This window comes from Sodiomyces alkalinus (genome assembly GCF_003711515.1).
Source record: "Sodiomyces alkalinus F11 unplaced genomic scaffold SODALscaffold_11, whole genome shotgun sequence".
Lineage (NCBI taxonomy): Eukaryota > Fungi > Ascomycota > Sordariomycetes > Glomerellales > Plectosphaerellaceae > Sodiomyces > Sodiomyces alkalinus.
In genome coordinates, this window is record NW_021167089.1 from 436474 (window position 1) to 460062 (window position 23589).

At 52.7% G+C, this 23589-nt stretch overlaps 7 protein-coding genes across 7 annotated transcripts; all 7 read left to right on the forward strand.

Moving 5' to 3' along the window:
- The first annotated feature begins 1078 nt into the window (after positions 1–1078).
- Positions 1079–2774, forward strand: SODALDRAFT_328702 (copper/zinc binding superoxide dismutase). The gene is made up of 5 exons (XM_028610758.1): positions 1079–1445; positions 1949–2128; positions 2240–2391; positions 2465–2561; positions 2651–2774. Exons 1-5 carry the CDS (start codon positions 1433–1435, stop codon positions 2671–2673), a joined length of 465 nt encoding a protein of 154 aa, XP_028463176.1. The 5' UTR covers positions 1079–1432; the 3' UTR covers positions 2674–2774.
- An 848-nt stretch (positions 2775–3622) lies between these two features.
- Positions 3623–4311, forward strand: SODALDRAFT_63832 (hypothetical protein). Its single transcript, XM_028615550.1, has 2 exons — positions 3623–3639; positions 3721–4311. The coding sequence occupies exon 2, from the start codon at positions 3777–3779 to the stop codon at positions 4206–4208; it is 432 nt and encodes a 143-aa protein (XP_028463177.1). The 5' UTR covers positions 3623–3639; positions 3721–3776; the 3' UTR covers positions 4209–4311.
- SODALDRAFT_328705 (tudor domain-containing protein) lies at positions 4051–7230 on the forward strand. The gene has a single exon (XM_028610759.1). The coding sequence runs from the start codon at positions 4415–4417 to the stop codon at positions 7085–7087; it is 2673 nt and encodes an 890-aa protein (XP_028463178.1). The 5' UTR covers positions 4051–4414; the 3' UTR covers positions 7088–7230.
- Positions 7231–8744: 1514 nt separating this feature from the next.
- SODALDRAFT_328706 (transaldolase) lies at positions 8745–10491 on the forward strand. The gene is made up of 6 exons (XM_028610760.1): positions 8745–8803; positions 8983–9001; positions 9095–9106; positions 9239–9522; positions 9596–9979; positions 10093–10491. The coding sequence occupies exons 1-6, from the start codon at positions 8765–8767 to the stop codon at positions 10327–10329; spliced, it is 975 nt and encodes a 324-aa protein (XP_028463179.1). The 5' UTR covers positions 8745–8764; the 3' UTR covers positions 10330–10491.
- A 4629-nt stretch (positions 10492–15120) lies between these two features.
- On the forward strand, positions 15121–17239 carry SODALDRAFT_381545 (putative casein kinase I). Its single transcript, XM_028615173.1, has 5 exons — positions 15121–15386; positions 15534–15601; positions 15741–16302; positions 16374–16917; positions 17053–17239. Exons 2-5 carry the CDS (start codon positions 15590–15592, stop codon positions 17108–17110), a joined length of 1176 nt encoding a protein of 391 aa, XP_028463180.1. The 5' UTR covers positions 15121–15386; positions 15534–15589; the 3' UTR covers positions 17111–17239.
- SODALDRAFT_363196 (hypothetical protein) lies at positions 17165–18292 on the forward strand (the record flags this gene model as incomplete). Its single annotated transcript, XM_028614538.1, has 5 exons — positions 17165–17239; positions 17367–17569; positions 17714–17868; positions 17960–18223; positions 18279–18292. The coding sequence occupies 5 exons, from the start codon at positions 17165–17167 to the stop codon at positions 18290–18292; spliced, it is 711 nt and encodes a 236-aa protein (XP_028463181.1).
- A 623-nt stretch (positions 18293–18915) lies between these two features.
- On the forward strand, positions 18916–20628 carry SODALDRAFT_283878 (DNase I-like protein; the record flags this gene model as incomplete). The annotated part of the gene is made up of 2 exons (XM_028608436.1): positions 18916–19052; positions 19212–20628. 2 exons carry the CDS (start codon positions 18916–18918, stop codon positions 20626–20628), a joined length of 1554 nt encoding a protein of 517 aa, XP_028463182.1.
- Between the last annotated feature and the right edge of the window lie 2961 nt (positions 20629–23589).

A 23589-nucleotide genomic window follows, 5' to 3' on the forward strand; every position in this document is an offset into this window, starting at 1 on the left:
AGAAAGGTCTGGGCCGACTTGAAAAGTAGTTATTAAGGTACGCAGGGCCCTTTTACAGTCCTTCTGATGGCAAGGACTCTTATAGTGTCCTTTCCTCGTCACAGGGCGACCCCTCCAATGCTCTTTCCACCTCATCAATAATACTTCCGTAAGGTAGGTAGGTACTGTGATATAATGTAAGGTACCTACCTATACAAATCTTGCTGATACTTGGTTTTAGTCATTCTTAGCCAACATGTCTCTTACTGGAAATTCCAGGAACCTACCTATACGAAGTACGAAGAGAGCAGACTGCACTTCGTCTCTCTACGTGATTCAAAGATGCGGGCTGGGTATTCCCGTCTTAGCTACCACGTTGGTCGCGAATATCCGGCTTGGTCAGCCACTCTACTATTAACCATCACATGGGAAATCTCGAGAGTTTCGAGCCGCGCAGCGGGCCTTGCACGGCCTCTGTCCCGGGAACCACTGACATACAAGCGCTGAATCTGCTCCCTCCCCGCTCCCTCCCGGTCCTTCCCAGCCTCCGTCGCAGCTATTATAGCCAGTGTAGTCCGAGTTTCGTCGGATACATACACGTACGCAGATGAATGAAGATGAGACAACCCGACGGAGTGGGCATATATTAGAAGATCGTTGTATCCCACTATCAGTACCAATATCGTACTGTTTGCTCGCTCTTTTACCATCTCGGACAAAAGACTCAAAAAGCCGTTGGATCCTCGCAACGAACAACGTCGAAACTGGCGGAGCCCACGTGACGCGGGTCGCAAGGAATTAATAATTAATAAGCAACTGGTTCAATGTCACCATGACGGCTCGTACACTGTACAACGTCCCGCGTCACTGTTCCAACGTTGGAGCGGGGCAAAGAATCTGGAGCCCCTCCTTGGGCTCCCACCCACCCCTCGACGGAACCCCTCTCGAGTCTTCTCTGTGACGCGGCTCGGATCTCCGATTGCGGTTGGACCTGGAACTAGCACTGACGCATTGGAACATGGGTCGCGCAAAAGAAGTACAACGTGCTTCGTACATATGGTAGTGAGCAAAAGATCCAGGTCCCGAAACCATGGCGAGGGACAGATTCGCAAGGGACGGAAAGCCGTAGAAAGGATGGGCGGGAGCTCGTGGGACGGAGGTGGGGGTAGCGAATGGAGAGTCCCCCAAAAGCTCGGAAGCCCGATGGAAAGTCGTGCCCGGTTGCTGCGATCCTCGGTGTTTAGGTGGTGCCATCTCCATAATAACTCACCTTTTACCCCGTCTCCTCTTCTCTTCAGAACCCCCCCCTACTGTTTTCCCTCCTGTCTTCTCCTCTCTTCTCAATTACCGTCGAACGAGTAGCAACACCGAACAAAAGTTGTCTTTGAACTCGTCAAGAGACCTGTCCCCTTCCCCTTCTTATATCCAGACCAACTCAAATAAATCAGACACAATGGTCAAGGCTGGTAAGCAGGGTTTCCCCCCCTTCCCCACCATTTATAGCCAGGCCGTTGCAGCCTAAAGCGCCTCGCCTCGTCCCTGTTGGGATGGAGGGGTTACGATTTGAGCTGGATTGAGCAGGTTCTCGTCCTTTGGGACAGGGCAAGGTTGAGCCTCAGGACACCCTGATGGTCATCTCCTCGTCACCTGCTCGTCCTTCTGTCTCCTCATTGGCATCATCCCGTTGGCCAATGTGTGGTTGGATGAAGGTCTGGGTCTGTTCGTGTTGATCCCTCATGCGGTCCGCCTGACTGGGACGTCTGGGGTAACACCCTGATGGCACGGCAAGCTGAGGAATTATTGCGGACAGGAGTCCTCGAGTCTATGCTGCCAGCCTGTACCACACACAGATAGGCCGTGGACCTGGATGACGGGTGGGAGGGGTCTCAAAACGGTGGCGCGAGGACCAATGGGTTGACACCAAGCGGAGTTTGCCTTTTGATCCAGAAGCTGATGCACATTGTGACAGTTGCCGTCGTCCGTGGTGACTCCAAGGTCACTGGCACCGTCATCTTCGAGCAGGAGTCCGAGTCGGCCCCTACCAAGGTCACTTGGGACATCAGCGGCCAGGACCCCAACGCGAAGCGTGGCATGCATATCCACACCTTCGGCGACAACACGAACGGCTGCACATCGGCCGGCCCTCACTGTAAGCCAAGCCGCGTCCCCCTTCCCCCCAACATACGTCCACCCACCCATTAGGTCATCTAGAAGCGAATGAGCAAACGGCTAACGGCTCCTCCTTTTTCTTTTGGACAAGTCAACCCCCACGGCAAGCAGCACGGTGCCCCTAGCGACGAGAACCGCCATGTTGGTGACCTTGGCAACATTGAGACCGATGCTCAGGGCAACTCCAAGGGCGAGGTTACAGACTCTTTGATCAAGCTGATCGGTCCCGAGAGCGTCATCGGCGTAAGCAACACCCACGAACGGAACGCGACGAGAAAGGATGAATCTTTGCGGTATAACTGACACTGGACGATAGCGCACCGTTGTTGTTCACGCCGGCACCGACGATCTTGGCAAGGGTGACACCGAGGAGTCGCTCAAGACAGGCAATGCTGGCCCTCGCCCTGCTTGCGGTATGTTTTGGGATTTCGTACCATTTTCTTGCAGACGCTTTCGTTCTCCTTTTGTATTGTCGGTGGACTGACGAAACTTTCTGCTGCAGGTGTCATCGGCATCTCCAGCTAAATCGACCCAAGCCTCCCTGGACCAAGGACAGCTCGGAATGACCTGGAAAACTGCCAGGACTAAGCATGGATGCCCGGGGTCGTTGATTTTGAACTACTCGGTTGGCCTCTGGCCAATCTTGTATCGCTAGTTTGATGCCAGTAACAAGAGAATAATGAAAAAAAGTTGTTTTGATCTGGTCGAGAAATTCGATTTAACTTTCCTTTGTTGCGTTGGCCGACGCTCCTTACCCCAGACGCTGGAGCTTGTTGACCTAACCTCATATACTGTGTGCGTCCGGATGGAAAGACTGTGAGGGGTAGGACGGCGTGACGTGACCGTCACTGTAAATTCCACTATAAGTGGGCCTCGCCTCCAGTCTATTTTATCAATCCGAGACCATGCGTTTCGAGCCATAGGTACCAGGTACAGAGTAATAATTAGGTCCCTTATTACCTACCTTACCTTACCGGATTCGGGACTCCGGAATCGACCAGCCAACCTTCCAGACCGTTGAGCAGGTGCTTTGGCTTCAGGAGCCCCTGGAAGATGAATTCGTTGCTAAACGGCGTGGCTAAGGCGCTGTCATAGATGAACTATTCGCCTCCATTTGGCGTTCCCCCTGAGGCAATCGGAGCCCCCTTTCTTCTTCTAGGGTGATTGTTGGGCCAGGTTTTAAAGCCTTGCCAGTGGTCAGTACAGAGGAGTATCAGCTAATCACTACAGATACGCAAGTATCCGTACTCGGTACTTTTAAGTCGTCGATTCACGGACAAAGCAGCCCACGTGACAGCAATTTCGAAATAAGAAAGTGCCACAGTAAGATAATTCCATGATAAGGTACTTCGTAGACGAGATATGAATAGGAAGCATCCGTAAAATTATATTTAAAAGTATGTAGGGCCCTTGAAGTATCTCCCGTACTTTGCTGTTTCAGATATTGACCCGGTACTCGCCGGTACTTGCAGTGGGTGAGCAATAATTTCGGTATATTTTAAAGATCCTGTGATTCGTTACTTTTGTGATATGATATGATTTTGCCACTAATAAAAAAGTGTTCCCCAAAAGCTTCGAAGCATTCTACTTTAGGTTATCCCGAAACTTTTGCTCACTCACTGTACCTGATGTTTCGCACTCCGTACGAAGTATCTTCCCCACATCCTGTCCCTATCCAACCGAAATTGAGGCAAGCTGTCAATAAGGTATCCGCAACTTCGAAACTACAGCTCAACCCTTTGAAACCCCACTACTCGTGTGCCCTTCCGACTCGCTTCCTTCTCCTCACCTACTCTCTCCTTATTCTTCATCACATATCCCCCTATATTTGCTATCTACATCGCTTACGGATCAAGGTAAGTCGCAATTTTTGTTATTCTGCTTGCCCTTCAATTATCCATGGGATCGCCATCTCCAATTGCTTCTGCTGTTTATGTCTTTACCCAGCCTTGGCCAGCTCCATAGCAACGGGGGGGCGGAATGGGGTGCTGCGGTTATCCTACAGTATCACAGCCAAGGAACCCTATTCCTACCCTTCCTTATGCATGGGGCTCTCCTGAGGCATTGCTGTCATCTCTGTATTTCCATTTCCCTACCGTTTCCATTGCTCTGGACTCGGGTTCTGTCTGTTCCGCACTTTAGTTTGACACGATGACCTTGACCGCCTTCGGATTGCGCCACTACTCTCGGGCTCGTGCATCATCTCTAACCTTCATTCTTTATAGGTCTTCGAAGAAGTCCTTGTCCCCCTTCCTTTATCCTCACAATGTCCAAGACATTTTTTGCCAAGGTCAAGAGCGTGCTTTCCGGCGACACCTTGGTCTTGATCAACCCCAACAACCCCAAGGCCGAACGCATCCTCTCCCTCGCCTTTGTCGACGCTCCCCGCCTCAAGAAAGAAGGTGACGAGCCCTTCGCTTTCCAGTCCCGGGAGTACTTGCGGGAATCGGCCGTTGGTAAACAGGTTCAATGTACCGTCCTCTACACCGTCCCCTCGGGTCGTGATTTCGGCGCCGTCCTTCTCTCCAGAGACGGGCCGTCAATTCCGGAAGAGGCTGTCAAGGCAGGTTGGCTTAAAGTCCGCGAGGATGCCGGCCGCAAAGAAGAGTCGGAAGAGATTCTACAGCGTCTAGACAACCTCCGCAGCCTCGAGAGCCAAGCCAAGAGCGAGGGCAAGGGTCTCTGGTCCGGTTCCGGCGGCGTCATCCAAGTCCAGAACGACCTCGGCGGTCCCGATTTCTTGAACGAGTGGAAAGGAAAGACGGTTGACGGCATCGTCGAGCGCGTCCTGAGCGGTGACCGGCTCCTGGTCCGCCTCTTGCTCTCGGACAAGAAGCACGCACAGGTCATGACGCTCATCGCTGGCATCCGGACGCCGTCTACCGAGAGGACAATCCAATCTACCGGCCAGGTCCAGCCCGCGGAAGAATACGGCAACGAGGCGAGGGCCTTCGTCGAGGAGCGCATGCTTCAGCGCCGGGTCAAGGTGGATGTCGTCGGGGCCAGCTCTCAGGGCCAACTGGTGGCGAGCATCATCCACCCCATCGGGAACAGGAACATCGCCGAGTTCTTGCTGCAAGAAGGCCTGGCAAGGTGCAACGACTTCCACTCGACCATGCTCGGCGAGAAGATGGCGGCGCTACGTGCCGCGGAAAAATCGGCCCAGGGCAAGAAACTCCGCCTGCACCAACACCATGTTGCCAAGGGCGACGCTTCGCAGTCGGATATGATTGTTTCCAAGGTCATCAGTGCCGACACCGTTATCGTTCGGAACAAGGCCGGCACCGTCGAGAAGCGGATCAACTTTAGCAGCATCCGAGGCCCTCGCACCAATGAGCCGTCAGAGGCACCGTACAGGGACGAGGCTAAGGAGTTCCTGAGGAAGAAGACCATCGCAAAGCCGGTGAAGGTCACCGTGGACGGCCACAAGCCCGCCTCGGACGGGTTCGAGGCTCGCGACGTAGCAACGGTGACCGAGAAGGGCAAGAACATTGGTCTGCTTCTCGTCGAGGAAGGATACGCAACGGTCATTCGGCACCGCAAGGACGACACAGACAGGGCGCCCAACTACGACGAGCTTCTCGCGGCCCAAGAGAAGGCCAAGGAGGAGAAGAAGGGGATCTGGTCGGGCAAGCCGCCCAAGATCAAGCAGTTCGTCGACGTGTCCGAGTCGTTGCAGAAGGCCAAGATGCAGCTCGCCGGTCTCCAACGGCAGAAGAAGGTCCCCGGCATCGTCGACTTTGTCAAGTCGGGCTCTCGGTTCACCGTCCTCGTGCCTCGCGAGGGCATCAAGCTGACGCTGGTCCTGGCCGGCATCCGCGCGCCGCGGGCGCCGCGGAACACGGGCGAGGGCGGCGAGCCGTTCGGACAGGAGGCGCTGGATCTCGCCAACCGGCGATGCAGCCAGCGCGACTGCGAGTTGGACGTCCACGACCTGGACAAGGTGGGCGGTTTCATCGGCGACCTGTACATCAACCGCGAGAGCTTCGCCAAGATGCTCGTTGAGGAGGGCCTGGCGTCGGTGCACACATACTCGGCCGAGAAGTCGGGCAACGCCAGCGAACTCCTGCCGGCCGAGAAGCGGGCCAAGGAGGCGAGGAAGGGTGTCTGGAAGGACTGGGACCCTTCGCAAGACGAGGAGGTCGAGGAGGCGGCGGCGTCGGCGGCGTCGGCCAAGGAAACCGAGTCGCCGGAGGCGTATGAGAACAAGCCCAAGGACTACCGCGACGTCGTGATCACGGACATGGACGGCAACGGCAGGCTCAAGCTGCAGGAAATTGGACAGGGCACGGCGGCGCTGACGACGTTGATGAACGAGTTTAAGAAGTTCCACCTGGACTCGAAGAATGCCAAGCCGCTCGGTGGCGCGCCCAAGGCGGGCGACGTGGTCGCGGCCAAATACTCGGCGGACGGGCAATGGTACCGGGGCCGGATCCGATCGAACGACCGGACGGCCAAGGTGGCGGAGGTGGTGTTTATCGACTACGGCAACGCGGAGAAGATTGCGTGGGCCGACCTGCGGCCGCTGGACCAGCCGCAGTTCAGCACGCAGAAACTCAAGGCGCAGGCGGTGGACGCGTCGCTGTCGTTCGTGCAGCTGCCCACGGCGCCCGAGTACTTCCAGGAAGCGCAGGAATTCATCGCGTCACGGACGGGGGATAGGGAGCTGGTCGCGAGCTTCGACTACGTTGACAGCAAGGAGAACGTGAGCTACATCACGCTGTACGACTATAACTCACAGGGCGGGAAACCGGGGCCCAGCGACTCAATCAACAAGGCGGTGATAGCGAGCGGACACGGCATGGTGCCGAAGAAGCTCAAGGCGTGGGAGCGCAGCGGGCAGCATGCCGCCTACTTGAAGCATCTCCGGGAGGTGGAGGCCCAGGCCAAGGAGGATAGGCTGGGCATGTGGGAGTATGGTGATATCACCGAGGACTAAAGAGGAATGAGAGATGAAGAAAACGGGAAACCCCAAGGGGACGGTAGCATAGGATGTCACGAGAAGACTTTGTTCAGATGAATTCGGGGAAAAAGCAATGTCATCCTTTTGAATTTGGGGGGGGAAACCCGGGGGGGGGGGGGTTCATCCTTGCTTAAAATAGGGCCGGGCTATATAAAATAGGGACGGGGTTTTATTAAGGAAGTCATAGGAAAGAGGAATGAGAAGAAAGCGAGATGCTGTTCATGATGCCAGCGTAACAAAGGTACAAAAGAATAATCCATTGGTACAAATCCGTTCTCATTGAAAAAGGGGTGGGTGGGGGAACAGCGGGATCGGAGGAGGCTGTAAAAAGGTAGCGGGTAAAATGGGGGGGAAAGGAAAAGGACAAGAGATTATTCGAGGCATTTTTATGTCTTCCCCTCGTGACGAGGGGATGGTACATACGGATACAACTGCCCGCGTCGGCCAAGGTTGTTGAGAGGGCTAGCTGCGAGAATTGAGGGGGTTGCCAAGACGAGCTTGTATCGATCCAGACAGATCCTAATGATTAATGAGGCGGCTCGTGTCGAGGATGATGGCGGACCAAGCTGGAAGCGTTGGGATACATTGAGAGTATAGTGGAAGTGCCCATTGGGACACGAGTGACTGCAGTTGTATGAGTGAATGAGTGAGTAAGGGGGAGCCCTCTCGTGTTAGTAATCTGATGTCGGACTCGTCTAACAGCGTTTGACGATGGGATATCATCCTCGCTGTTGGTGTTGGACCGACGCGACATTGGACCGACGCATGCGCCCGTCCGAACATGGGATTGGAAGAAGCCTCTCCAATACGCGTACGACAAAATCGATACCTGAGGTATAGGGACGGAATATGTGGCGGGATAAATGGCGAGAACGACTTGTGGATTCATCTCAGTGTTAGGTACCTTATGGTGTACGGGCTCTGTCCTCGTCTTGACTTGGCTAACTGTTTCTACTCTGTACTTTACTGTAGATAGATCGATGAGAATCTACTTTGTTCCTCGGAGAAGGCGAGCAGGCGAGTACCACCTAGGTACTCGGAGGACGGATAAGCCGTTATGACGGAAGAGGTAGGGATAGTGGAACGTTGGGATAGGAGGGGGAGACGGAGGAAAAGACGGAGGGGGAGGGGTAACTTGAGTTGCCCCTCCTGACGTTTTGGCGCAGCTCTGAGGGGGGTGGGGGGCTTGTACCCCTCGGGCCCCGCCACAGAAAAACGTCCCGCGGTATCCGGACAGTACATGCAACGGTACAGTAATCGCCCACTCCTGGCCCAACCTTTGCTCTCCCGAACACTGGCTCGCCGGATAATTACGTAGCACATAAGGTAACCAGCAAGAGGTACCCACTACTCGTTTACTAAGTGGGAGCTTGTTGCGCGATGAAAGTAGGTAATCCTTAGATCATGGCGGGGGTCCGTGTAAAAGTTGAGACGAGGGGGTCAAATATTTCGCCTCCGACTCCCGTCGTCTGGACTTGGTCAGCAAAATCTTGACTCTTACAACAACACAACACTCACTTACCAATCCTCATCAACATCATCCAACCCATCACCATAACCATATAGATCGAACGCTCAGCCTGGTGCTGTCTCATATCCCGGTTTCAATCTCGACGCTAATCACCTTTCGTCACACAACCCTCCAACCTCAAGATGTCTTCTTCTTTGGATCAATTGAAGGCCAGCGGCACCGTGAGTTACCCCGCCATGTTGCCATCGTCGGACGACATTGGGTGTTCAGTTGCCTCCCCCCACTGCGCTCTTTGACGACCTCCAACGTCGTTATTGCAGTCACCATGAAGCGTCAGCATCATGAGTGGTCTGGTTTGAATCATATTTGCTAATCCTTGTGTTACTTTCACCTCGATTAGGTTGTCGTTTGCGACTCGGGTAAGCCTCGTATCCTGTCCCATCCTCGATCTTCTCGAGCTCAAAATCTTCAAGTTCTTAAAGCTTAAAGCTAACCCAGAGTTTCTTTGCCAGGTGACTTCGAAAGTGAGTCTCGTCATAATTAGCTCATACCTAGATGCTCTATTCTGCTCGTCCTCGGCGGGTGGAAGTCCGCGGCGCTACCTCAACTCCCCATCATCGGAGAACCTCCGCTAACCTAATGTTATCACCTTCCAGCCATTGGCAAGTACAAGCCGCAGGATGCCACCACCAACCCTTCCCTTATCCTTGCCGCCTCCAAGAAGCCCGAGTATGCTCGCCTCATCGATGAGGCCGTGAAGGTCGCCAAGACCACGGGCGGTGATGTCGACCAGCAGGTTGACGAGGCTCTCGACCATCTCCTCGTCGAGTTCGGCAAGGAGATCCTTAAGATCATCCCTGGCAAGGTCTCCACCGAGGTCGATGCCCGGTGGTCTTTCGACACCAAGGCCTCTGTCGACAAGGCCCTGCGTATTATCCAGGTTTGCAAACCCCTCTTGTGTCACGCGAAGGACGAGGGGTGGACGCTTTAACACTAACAATCCTACCCTACAGCTCTACAAGGAGCAGGGCATCTCCAAAGACCGCGTTCTCATCAAGATCGCCTCCACCTGGGAAGGCATCAAGGCCGCCGAGATCCTCCAGCGCGACCACGGTATCAACACCAACCTGACCCTCATGTTCTCCCTCGTCCAGGCCATCGCCGCCGCCGAGGCCGGTGCCTTCCTCATCTCCCCCTTCGTCGGCCGTATTCTCGACTGGTACAAGGCCGCCAACAAGAGGGACTACTCCAAGGAGGAGGACCCCGGCGTCAAGTCGGTCCAGAGCATCTTCAACTACTACAAGAAGCACGGCTACAAGACCATCGTCATGGGCGCGTCTTTCCGCAGCATTGGCGAGATCACTGAGCTCGCTGGCTGCGACTACCTCACCATCTCCGTATGGCTCCCTTCCCCCTTTTCGTCCATTTGGCAGCCAACGTGAACATCGTTCTGCTGGTAGATGGTAGACACAACGGAATGTTCTTGCCAATGCTGACGTTCTACAAACAGCCCAACCTCCTCGAGGAGCTTCACAACTCGTCCGATGCCCTCCCCAAGAAGCTCGACGCTTCCAGCGCTGCCTCGCTCGATATCGAGAAGAAGACGTACATCAACGACGAGGCCAACTTCCGCTTCGACTTCAACGAGGACCAGATGGCCGTCGAGAAGCTGCGCGAGGGTATCAGCAAGTTCGCCGCCGATGCCGTCACCCTCAAGGATATCCTGAAGCAGAAGATCTCCGCTTAAGCGTTTAGCGTGGTAAAATGACGTGGAGGACAAGCACACAAAAAGCATAGTGATGATAATGACGGAGGAATGTCGATAGTCGCATGAGATGAAATCTTGCTTGGGAGGCTAGATGACCCTATAGAATGGCGAATCGTAACAGTCGAAGTTGGTCTCCCGGAACTCGTTCAAAAGCGGATAGCTAGTACAAAAATGTCTAACGTGAATGGTGCTCCCATGGATTCTCGTACAGGGTCATATGAGCTTAAGTTGAAATCCCTATAGTGTCTCGACAGCGAAATTGGAAGCCTGCCATACTCTGCCTACTGTCAAGCAGCAGCCCCCTGACGATATTTCGTCCTTCCTCCCCCCTCTCCCCTGAATCGTCTTGATCAGCCATCGCAGTGAAAAAAATCTTTCGAAAGATTCATCGCAAAACAACCCATTCTGCCATGCCAGTCTATCACTCCCAAGTTCGCCCAAACCGCATATCTCTTATACCCTCTACTTTTTCTCTACGTTTCCTCGCCAACGCCGCTCACGCCCTCCTCCTAGTCAAGTTCATGTCTCCATTCTTCCTCCTCTAGTAATCCACCCGAACGAATCTCGTGTCTGCTCTCCCGCGGCGTACCCTTCACAACCAAAGCGCTGACCCCCTCCCGCAACTTCTTTGTCCCTCAACGCATATTCACCACGGCCCGGGCGTCCAGGTTCCCGGGATGGTATGTGGGGCGCCATGCGGGCACGGGGGGGAGAGGAGAGGGGACGGGACGGGATGGGGCAAAGACCGGCGCCGTGTCCGAGGCGGATAGAGCAACTGGTTACGGGACGTCGGGTTAGAAAATTGAGTAGGTGTCCTTCCTTCCCAGTTACCTGTTGTATCGGAGGTGCGTCGAAACGACGGGCGCGCGTTGGGATTCTAATTAATGTACGTAGCTATATCAGATGCCACGATTTCTCCCGTATGGGATGTTGGACAAAGGGCCGGCGGGTGGGGGGATGCGTGCGATGTAGTAGTACGCGTGTGTGTTACGCAGCATCATGATGGTAGCTATCCTCGTCTCTACACCGATTTGATACCATGGTGATACGGCATACAAAGCAAATACTTTGTTCGTGAAGGCAGTTACAGAGGAGTGTTTTACGCCGGGTATCGGGTTGAATCATCTCGAGATTTGGGAGACCATGTTTGTACCATAATTTGTCAACAACTGACCATTTATCCCCTACGTCTTGAGATAGAGATCACATCAGCACGATCCACCACTATCGCAATGAGTGGTATTGGGCATCGAGAGGCGAGATAACCTGGCGAACCATGTTCGTCTCCCTAGGTATTCTCCCTGCCTAGGTAGGTTAAGACATTGGATGAGGGAAACGAGGCGGATTGTACCCTGTACGATGTGAAATGTTCTTTGTGAGAACCATATGGGCAAAAATGATTCCATCTGGCTCCAACGAAACCAGCCTGAGTTTGGGCCGTTGCTAGTTCGTGTCGTCGTACCACTTGCGGCTAAACGAGGCGTTCGGCGAAACGGTCGGTTCTGAAAATGGAGTACTTCGTACGAAGTGCTTTTCCTGGTGCCCTGTCCCGGCGACGGCGACGACAACGACGATCGGAAATGTTGAACGGAGCAGTCGAGATTTTTCTTTTAAGGATACAGGGGTGGGAGGGATCCCAAGCCTGAAACATCTGCCGAACCTCCAAACGTATGGCAGAATCTGAAGTTTTCGACGGCAAGTCCGGCTTGGCCTTGTACTCAAGGGGACATGATCGACCACCCTCCTAGCTATTCGTGTTGGAGAGAGCAAGAGGAGGAGAAAGTGTATGTGGCCTGATGTCGTGAGGTGATACTTGGGGTTGCAAAATCCCTGGCTAGAGGGTCGCCACTGCGGTTTCGTCCATGTGGGTGAGGCTGATTACGAATGGAGTACGTACACTACTCGCACGGTTTGGGAGTCACTGGATCAGCTGACAAGACGCGTCGTATTAACTTCGTACCGGCCGGCAAGGGTCGGGCGGCAATGGCGGAATGCCATTTGGGGAGGGAGACGCGCAGCTTACATATACGGACACAAGAGAGGTAACTCAATCTGGGAGTGTGATTCGTCCAAGATTGGCATTGAACCTTGGCTGGGCCAGATCAGCAGCTTCTTCTATGTGATTACATGTGTATTATTTCGGGCAATATTTCCTTGGTACGGAATGCACGTTATTGAAGGGCTCCCAAATCGCCGGTGTCTTTTAACCTTCGGCGGCTAAAACGGACAATCAGCTCATTCTTCTGTCGCTTCCTCGCACGACGGGGAATTTTGGCACGGTATAGCCAAGGGGAAATACGCGGGGGAACCGGTGCCGAGTTTGGCTTTTTTGGGGGTCTTTCTGGCGTTTGCCCTTTTTAGGATCTGGCTTAGGGGACAGCAAAGATCCGGTGCTCGCATCGCCCGCCCGGGCTGATGATTCTTGTTCTACCAGAAATAGGGCGTTAGTAACACCAGATCTTAACTCCGGAGAAGGACCGTGTGGAACAGATGACTCTACGAAAGAAGATGACTTCGGGAGGATATGGCCTGGAAAACGTGGATGCGAGGGTGCACTCAACTCATCATAGCCGACCTTTCTGACCTTCCAGGACTAATCTATTCAATGACACCTTCGCAGTGTACGGATACTTTGCTGACCGTTTGGTGGCAGGGGGAAATGAGGGGGGAAGGTCATGGGACCTTGTTCGGGACGGCAACGGCCGCCGCAGGTATTATTCGTAGATACACCGGAGCGGCCCTCACGACGTTATATCTTTGGCTTCAGCTTACCTTGGAGGTGGAGACTGTAGTTACTTCGTACGTACGTACATGCAGAGTTCGCCAGAGCACCCAGCAGTGTGGGTGGTCTGTCATCATGCTGGAGGACTGCCAAAGGAAGTAGCGTGAGTTCCAGAATTAAATCATGGCAATCGGATGCACATTAAAATCAGAGCTGCAGTTTGGCCATGAGGTTGGCCAGGTCAGTGGATCCTGCGAAGTATATGCCTCGTTGAGATGGCAGTAGCCCGGCAGAGTATGTGGTCTTATGGTCCTATCCCGCTCATGACCAACAGTTGCTGGGTCTGTTAAGAAGATGGAGGCAGGCTAACTCTTTATTTTCGTTTCTTGCCTGTATTTTATTTTGATTCTCATTGGTATTGTTTACTCTGGATTGGGACCGACTGACTCGGTAGGTTCAAACTGAGGTACTATGGAGAGGGCGGTGAGAGCCCTGTGGGTTTTCACCAATGTACATGAAGAACTGCCGACGATCAGCATAAGCAGGGCATGAGCCCGAGATATAAAAGCTTTAGGTTCGTTTCCAAGTTAGGAGCTTTGTGCTTCTTCCCAGGCCCTAGCGTTTCAGGGGAGGGTGTATCGGCAGCAGGGCTGGCTTGCATGAGTACGAAGTAGCAACCGCAGCCCTGCTCGCCTTGATGAGTACCCTTACGTATCCGTCCTCCTTACCTTATTAGAACCCGATACTCCTAAAAGTAAGGTACCTAAAGGTAAATATCAGTGCACATCGCTTAAGGTACCTTATTAGGGAATGTCGTAGAAAGTGCAGTTCCGACCTGCTACACGCTGCACAACCAAAGCTACCTACCTTACCGACCTTATAACCCACGCTCGAAGTTGTGGTCAGTTAAGTCCGCATACATTGTTGTAGAAGGTCAACAATTACCTTACCTTACTCGCCACACATCTTCCGTGTCAGTAATCATAAGGTAGCCTGAGTCCGCTAGGTAGGGTCCAGAATCAAATCGATGCAGTGGTCGATCTTGCCCCAACATCTCTACCTCCACTTCAAACTCACAAGTACTCCGTACTAAGGCAGAGTACCGAGCAGGTACTTTACTGTATGTACAGTATAGACGGATACATGGCAGTCAGTATTATATTACCTACCTATCGGCCCGTAGGTATGTTCTTATCAAGTCTGGCCCAGCCAGTGTTTTACTCCCTTCTTCGGCGTCTCCTTTCAAAGGTCTATTGAGATGCATTGTTGCCTTTACCCATGTTTAAGCAAGATTATGCATAGCTGGGTAGAGAAGGTGCCGAACTGTGTACGTATTTTGCGACATATCACACCGAGTCTGATCAGGAATGCCCGGCTTACCTAACTCGGCGACTACCTTATCATCTTAACGTGGCAAGGTACCTAGGCAGTCAGCAGTACGAGGCTCATCAATAGGTAGGAAGATGTATTTATCAGGTAGTGTTATAATTACATACCTAGGTACCTTGCGGAGTTGTATTACAGTGTTTTCATAATACATTTCACCAGTGCGACAATAACGACGACAAGGTAATTGTAAGGTACCTACCTAGATACTAATAGCGGCTACCAGGGCAGCGGCGACTAGGCGCAAGTCACTTGCCTTGTTTCCTGTTTCCAGGACCCTTTCAGCCCAAGACATCGCCAAATACAGCAAGCGGTGTGGTTGGTACTGCCACTGTATGCGGCTAGGTACCTTAGGTACAATCATCCCGAAGGGCGCTGCGTAGAAGGTACGATCCACATTGGGCCGCCGCTCGCCAAGACGCCAAGCACAGTTCTGGATCCGAGTCGAAAACGCTTTCACCGTATGTACCCCCCTTCCTACGCCCCCTTCTTCCGCCCTTTCGCCGGCCCACCATTAGGACCTAGACTTCTTGGTTTCTATCCCTTCCCCCCTTTCGTTCCTCTCCCCCTTCCTCCCTTCCCTCTTTCCCTTCCCACACCCAAAACCGACCGCCCGACAGCATAACCCCACGATCACACAACTTCCATCAACTCGGTCTTAAGGTACGTCTTGAAGCTCTCCTCAGTTTTCCTAACTTTTTTTTTCCACGCTTGCCTTTCACTCATCGTCAATAATATTATTTGTTCCCTTCCAAGACTGGAACGATTCTTCTTCATTCGAAAGAATCTTACTCTACCTTGTTCACTCCTCCACCTTTTTACCATCGTACCTAACCTTAGAAGCTAGCATAGCCTACGAGGGTCGCCCATCCGCCCCGTGTCGTTGAGAGGCCTCTCTGCCTCGAATTCCATTCTATCCACCACCAGGGTAAGCTGTGCTCTAATTTTTTTTTTTTTTTGCTCTCTCGCACACACACTCTTCCATTTTACCGTTCGAAACCAACAGGGAGTCAGTCTTGAAGAAAAAAGAGTAGTGAACCAATGTGCATGAAGCTGACTTTACCGCCTGTATCAGATTACAACGACGGCTAGCTCCCCTTAGGAACGGAGCACCACTACGAACCGGTCAAGATGACAACCATGGTACGATAACCTTATCATGTGTTGCCTTGGGTTAGAGACCGCCGCGTCATTGCCCTTGATGAGGATTAAGCCTCTCATCAAGCTTATGCTCGTCAGTGGCAGTTGGATTGACTTCAGTCATGCTAACGATCCTTCATAGGACCTCCGCGTCGGTAATAAATACCGCATCGGGCGGAAGATCGGTTCGGGCTCATTCGGCGACATCTACCTCGGCACTAACATCATCTCGGGCGAAGAAATCGCCATCAAACTCGAAAGCGTCAAGGCTAAACACCCCCAGCTTGAATATGAGGCTAGGGTATACAAGTCCTTGGCCGGTGGTGTCGGCATTCCTTTCGTTCGTTGGTTCGGCACTGAGTGCGACTACAATGCCATGGTCCTTGACCTGCTCGGCCCCAGCTTGGAAGATCTCTTCAACTTCTGCAATCGCAAGTTCTCTCTGAAGACGGTTCTTCTCCTCGCCGACCAGCTTATCTCCCGCATCGAGTACATCCACGCGAAGTCCTTCATCCACCGCGATATTAAGCCCGACAACTTCCTTATGGGCATTGGGAAGCGCGGCAATCAGGTCAACGTGATCGATTTTGGCCTGGCCAAGAAGTACCGCGACCCCAAGACTCATTTCCATATTCCCTACAGAGAGAACAAGAACCTCACCGGTACCGCTCGTTATGCCTCGATCAACACGCATCTTGGTGTCGGTAAGTAGTAGCTGCACATTTTCCTCTTTGGCAATTTTTGATCCGGTCTTTCTCTCTGACACGTGAGCAAGAACAATCTCGACGTGACGATATGGAGTCTCTCGGCTACGTCATGCTCTACTTCTGCCGTGGCTCTCTTCCCTGGCAGGGACTCAAGGCCGCGACCAAGAAACAGAAGTACGACCGCATCATGGAGAAGAAGATGACGACCCCCACTGAAGTTCTCTGCCGCGGCTTCCCCAACGAGTTCGCCATTTACCTCAACTACACTCGCTCTCTACGGTTCGACGACAAGCCCGACTACAGCTACCTACGCAAGATCTTCCGCGATTTGTTTGTCCGCGAGGGATTCCAATACGATTACGTCTTCGACTGGACCGTGTACAAGTACCAGAAGAACGCTCAGGCGATTGCCCAGGCCGCGGGCAACCAGGAGGATGAAGAGAAGGCTCGCGCTACTCGGGCCAATGCTGGTACTACTGGTCAGCCCAACCCTCTTGCTGGCGGAGTGAAGCCTAACGCCGTTTCCAGCTCGCGCCGCAAAGTGATCGAACCTAGTTCTGGTATCGGTATCGACCCGGATACCAATCGTGCAGTCGGTGGAAGCGACAGGATGTGAGTATTCATGCAGCCCCATTCAACCGTTCCCGCGCGACTTTTGAGATTTGGTTGTAGTCAAATTGACACCATGTTTGCCCGCATCTGACGCGACGGATTTTGTTTGGTATCTGACATTAAGGATATGACTAGGCTACGATCAGCCTCGAAAGCCGCCGGTACCGGATACGGGTCTTACCGAGCAAGATGATCGACGCCCACTTGTCGGAGTACAGCTAGACCATTGTTCCCCCCTCTCGCCCAAATGGCAACGGGCCTCGAGGTTTGGCTTTGTCTGAGAGCTATCCGCCCATCCCTGGCTCTGCTGCCTCGCGAACCGGTCGCGTCTCATTTCTTACGCATTCTCAATTTGGGTCTTCGGCGCGGTGATTTGACTATATGGCTCGGAACACCTTGATATTGCATGGTCATTCGTCGACGGCGGCGCTTTCTGCCGTCATCGACAGGACCGTTCATTGTTAATGGATGATTCCGAACGGCATGTCCGGTGTCCTGTTTTGGCAGGGCATCGAGACTTGTTTGCCCAAACTGCTTTGCCACGCAGCGGACGGACCGCATGGGAAAACAGCCGTATAAGCCTGGTCACGCCGCTGATTGATTACCGGCTCTTCGGGCTTAGGCTCGCCAAGCCCGAAGAGCAGCTGCGATTGTTCAACTGACGAGCTCTCGTTTGCTTTTTTTCTTTCTCTTTCCAGTACTTGTTTTATGCCGTTTCCTGCTTTTGTAACTCGGGTTTTCCTATCTTGGTGGTCTTGGGGCTGCACCTTTCCTTTTGGGAATCATGTCAACGAAGCATGGACGAGATCTCAGAGTCACAACCTTATGGAATAGAGGGCTCAGTGCTAATGCGTCATGTCAGGGCGAATGGACCTCTCGGGGGAGGCCAAACTCGGGACAAGGCAGCAACGTGTCTCTCTATCGCCAGCGTCTCGGATTTCCTGGGCGACGGTCAGTCATATGCAGCACGCCCTTATAAGGAGCTTGTCAAGGCTTGCCATCTTATGACCATCGCCTCACTCAATACAGCCTGATGGTCAAGTGTGCGGCGGCCTCCTGGCCTTCCCAGTGCATAGGATTCAGGACTGCTTGTCAATCTGGGTTGTGCCGGTCCTGGCCGCCAAGCTTAGGGTTATTATGACCAAACTTCTACCGTCGTTAAACATCACAGACACAAGATCAGATAGCCTCTTTACAAATACATTATCCGCAAGCCCTTCTGTTACAATTATAGTTGAGCCCCGTCCACACGGATCAGTGTTCCGCGACTGGCACCTTTTGCCCGCCGATTGGAAATCTCAATCCCGTGAATATTCGTTGGAGGCCTAACGACGCACTGCCTTTTGCCACTTGTGTCCGAGTGTCCTGCCTGTGAGGATTTGGAAGTAGACCGAGACAAGGGTCTGTCGCACAGACCTCCCTCGGGGGTGGAACAACCTAACGGCCGATTACGAAATTTGGGCAACGAAGGTGGATATCCGTAGCATTATCGGGCATTAATTTTGCCTCCTATAACCACACGTTTTTATAACATTTTACGGTTTCAATACAATCAATTTGGAACCTCCTAATCTGACCGTTTTTATCGTATTTACCCTTTACGGTTACGCTGTATTCGACAACCCAAGGTAGGTAGGTAGTTTCGTAGCTGGAGACATAAATAAGGTACGTCGTATCTTTGTCCTTCTGAGGTTTTGGCTGCCTAGTTTACGTACCTACCCCGGTCGCGACTCCCCTCCTCCTTGAGAACTTCGCCGCCTTCGTTTCAAGAGGGAAAGAGAGATGTGTACAGTACTAGTACATATACCGGGCTTGTGGATCTGTCAAGCTTCTTCGACCCCCTCCTCCCTAACCTTACATCATCGGGTAAACATCGGTCAACACCACCGACTAGGGCCTCCTCACCAACCGCTCATCTAACGGTGGATTCGACCTTCGACGATGGCTTCCTCGAAACCTGTCGACGACACAGAGGGTTCTGGCTCGTCTTCCACTGTCATGGCGCCCTCAACACTTGACCTTTTCATCCTCACGTTTAACTGCGCCAAGAACTTCATCAATGCCGGCGTCTTTGCCTCGCATCTACAGACCGCCTTCCAGCAGAATGCTACCACATTGCCCGAGGTCGTCGTGATGTATGTTCTCCGCCCTTCCCCTTTCTTTTCCCTCCTTTCACTGAATTATTCTCGCCCCTCACTTCCCCCCCACTTTGGAGGCCTGGGCGGCGTGCCCTCGTGACCCGTTACCACCTTATGACAGTCCAGACCCCATGCTGACTCTAATGATGTGGGCAGCTCTCTACAGGAGGTGGCGCCTATGTCCTACTCCTTCATCGGCGGCTACTTCCTGAGCCCCTACCTTGCTCGTTTCGAGGAGGCTATTAACCTTGCCGCCGCCAAGTTCGCATCCCATTCCCACACCGACAACGAAGATGAACCCGCGGTCATCATCGAACCGACCGTGGCACCCGTGCCGGTACGGCCGTACACGCTTGTCCGTACCCGTAATGTCGGCATGACGGCCATCATGCTCTTCGCACGCGATCCTACCGCAATACAGTCCGTCGAGGAGGCCGAGGCTGGCTTTGGTGCTGCCGAGATGGGGAACAAGGGTGCTGCAGGCTTGCGTATGCTATACGACAGCCAGGACCAGGAGCCAGGCGTCGGACCAGGGCGAAGTAGCGAGCTCACTTTTGTGGCAACGCATTTGGCGGCCATGGAGTGGAACCTGCCCCGGAGAAACGCCAACTGGGCCGCCATCATGCGCGGCCTGACGTTTGGGAATCCAGAGGAGGTTCTAAAGCAGAAACGGAAAGCGATTGCAGAGGCGGCGAGTGCCACCGGGGAAGCCGGCGCTCCTTCGTCCAGGCGTGACGAGGAAGAAGACGACGCCGACAGCGCCACCGAGACCTCTGATGAAGGGCAGCGGTTGTTGCAGGACGAGGACCACGCTCTGGACGTGGCTCTGCGAGCCCAGCTCCACGACCTTTCCGTGTTTAAGCCGAGCTCGCACCTCTTCGTTGCCGGTGACCTCAACTACCGCATCTCGAGCCGCTCCCCGCCTCCGATGGCAGACTTCCCCAGCCTGGACCCCGACAGCGAGAACTACTACCCGCGCTTCTTTGCCCTGGACCAACTGACGCGTGAGCGGCGAGCAGGCCGCACGTTTCACGGGATGAGCGAGGCCGAGGTCCGGTTCCCGCCGACGTACAAATATGACGTGCTCCCTTCGAGCGGCGGCGCAGGAGAAGGAGAAGATGTCGTGCCGTGGAAGTTCGCGCCGCACCGATGGCCTTCGTGGACGGATCGGATCCTCTTCCTGGATATACCCCGCGGGGTCAAGCGGCGTGGGTTACCGGACGACCTGACTCGGATGAACGTTAGGGCGTACGATGCGATGCCGGTTGTACGGACTTCGGACCACCGGGCCGTGTTCCTGCGTATGGACGTCCCCCTTCTCTCGGCAGAGGATATGACGGCGTCTGCAGAGGCTACGGATGAGAGCGGAGATGCGAATGGTGTCCTCGACCCCCGGGTTTCGCTGCCTGTGACGATTGATCCGGAGGCCTGGGAGAGGAGGGCGGCGGTCCGGAAACGGGAGGTGTTTACTGGCTGGAGCGTGCTCTTGTGGAGCACCAAGGAAGGTGCGCTGGTGATAGCGACAGCAGTTGCCCTTGGCATCGGCGCTTGGTGGTTGGTGAGGCGTCGTTGATTTTTTTTCGTCCTCTCTTTGTTTTATTGCTTCCGTTCCTCTTTCTTTCTTTCTTTCTTTCTTCTTGTTATTGTTTTCTCTTTTTCATTTTTATTTTCTTCCATTCTTTTTCGAATAGCGCATGGAGTCTTCCTCGTGTATGGCGCCGTTATGGTTAAGAAGAAGATATGAGCTGATTTCAGGCTTGATACCCTGGGTGTTTGATGACATGGGCAGGCGAGATCAACGACTTCTTTGCGCGAATACAGCATCGGGAGTTCACAGGGGTGGGACAATACGCCTTTGCTGGGCGAGAAATCACTAGATGTTAATATCCTAGAGGAGAGGAGAAGCGAAGAAACGGCCAAAGGTACCTGTCTGTATAGTATCCAGCGTCGAAGAGATTCCGAGGCTTGTGTTATAAAGTAGGTAGCGAGGCATCCGGTTGATGGACTTGACAATCCCAGTACTCTTTCTATCATGATCACTCGATCGGGTCCAGGTCCAGGTGTTGAGTAAACTGCCCGATCTGACATCAACCGACGGTGTCATTAAATATGTGTTACTGTACCAAAACAGAGTGAAAGGTGGTTACATTAGTTTGGACCTAGCGACTGGGACATGCAACAGGGAAAACCGGGCAGAAAATGAAAAGATAAATGAAGGCATTCAACGAAATGACGGACGATCATAGCCCTACGTAGATTACGCTGCCCGACTTTGCCCCCCCCCCCCCCCCCCCCCCCCCCCCCCCCCCCCCCCAACCGGCGCACACAGCAGTGGGTGGTTAAACTCGAGACTAACACCAGGAGCTGGGCGGTGTTTACTCTCTGCGAGACATAGACAAGCACCGTGGAATCCACGCCGGGACAATGGGGCAGGTGATAATGCCATGGGCTATGTACCCAGTCGTAATGGAACGGAAAACCCAGTCACCCGGGTCCAGGCAAGAGTGAGAGACTCGGAATAGGAACGTCGAACAAAGATAAGGGGACCGGCTGGGTCTAATTGCGTAACATTTCTCGGTAGAACGTCTTTCGGCAGGGCGGGTTTCCAAAGAAGAGCGGGACGGCCGATCCTGACGTCTCCTGCATAGTATTCACGGTGGCACGGTGATGGTGGTGGTGGGGATGGAGTTGAGCGACGTGAGTAAGGTATGGTATGGGGATGACGGGATGATGCCCGGTTTGATATTGTGTCTGTCTGATGTCTATGTTTCGTCTGGTGATGGCTGATTAGGTATCCCAGGACGAGCTGCAATCACAGGATGGCGTCACCGGTTGCTATCGAGTTCTATCGAGGTTAATAGAAGTGGTACCTAGGTATGTATGGAGTACGAAATACACTCTGCCAGGATTAGAAACGTTAGCTCGGAACTTAGCCCTATGTCTTGATCGATTATTGGTTTACGCTACTGATCCGTACCTTTCCACCTATTTTATATAGGGAGGTATAAAATTAAATATCGCTATATGACTAATATTAGGCTATATAAAGCTATTATTAGATTCCTCGCGATATTTAGACTAAACCCTCTAACTTTAACTACTTATAACTTTACTAGTTTTATAATAATCTTCATAATATCTAATCGTCTATATTAGTATATTAAGAGAGATAGCGAAGATATAGACTATTAAGTAATAATCGTATTAAAGAAAGAAACTAGAAGTTTATATAGATAGAGGTACTTAAAAATGCTATTGTTTTCCTTATATTTAGTTGTACTTCTACTTGTAGGAGTCCTTCTTATCCTTAGCTAGTTATTTTACGTTATATTCCAGCTAATATTTCTAACCCTGGCAGAGGTGTAATAGTCTGCAAAGTAACCGTCCGGTATGGACTGGTACCAAGTGCTCGGGAGGATGTGTGGGAGTGGCATTGGACTACCACGTGTTACCTTACTTATAAGGTAGCTACCTTAGTATCCGTATAGATGAGCGAATGTGTGGAATGTTTGAAGGAGGTGACTTTCCATGGAGTAGGTCCTTCCGCTCACCGAAGGTACCGAGGCTTTCTCCGTATCCGGAGAGTGACCTGATAATTTCCGCTGACCCAAGTTGAGACGAATATGGGTTGCGTCATAGGGCTCGTCGATAAGGGAATCAGCCCCGCTTCTCGACACACCTGTGAAGGTAGCGCTTTAGCGCTTGGCCCTGCAGAAGACGAACAGTGAAGGGCCACAGAACCTGGGGAGTCAGCTTGGCGTTTTGTCCCTCGGGATATGATCGTGCGATTCGTGCGATTGCCACAGAATCTTGACCAGTTGTTCCGTTGTCCCGGCCGCCAAGTAATGAACGAAGGGTTGTCTCTGCGCTGCACTTCATGTTGAGGGGATTTGACGTCCGCGCTGATTTGCACGCATACGGGACGTAAAGGATTGAAGTACTCCGTACAAAACAGATGCGTCAGCTTGCACCTTTATCTCCACTCAGCTACATAAGGTAGTTTAACCAAGACATATTAATTATGATATGGATTCCGACAAATCTGCGAGGGCTAAGGTGGAGGGGAATTCTGTATGCCCGCTTAAGGACCTTAGAATCTGCACCAATATAGCAAGATATCGACTCCAACTTTCGTCATCTGTTTCCGTTATCTCTGGAATCCAGTCTGTTCAATGATTCCTCTGGTTCCGACGACATACTGGGTTCGCTTACGATGGATTCCGGACCGGACCATTACATACGAAGTAGCCCTGTCCGGCCCGGTGTAACAAATGTCAATTTTCGGTTGGTCATTTGTTCCCTTAGTATGTCCCAGTACTCTTTTTTTCTTCTTTTTTTTTTTGGTAGAAAATGGGGGGATCTTCCGTTCGTTTTCATGACCAGAGACGAATAAGGTAATTACTTCCCGCCTACGACACTTACACACCCCCACTCCCTAAGCTATGTTCTTTAGACTTAACAATTACGTACCCTATTACCTGATATCCGGCCACTGGCTAATAACACCCGATTTATGAGATACAGATCGGAGTAT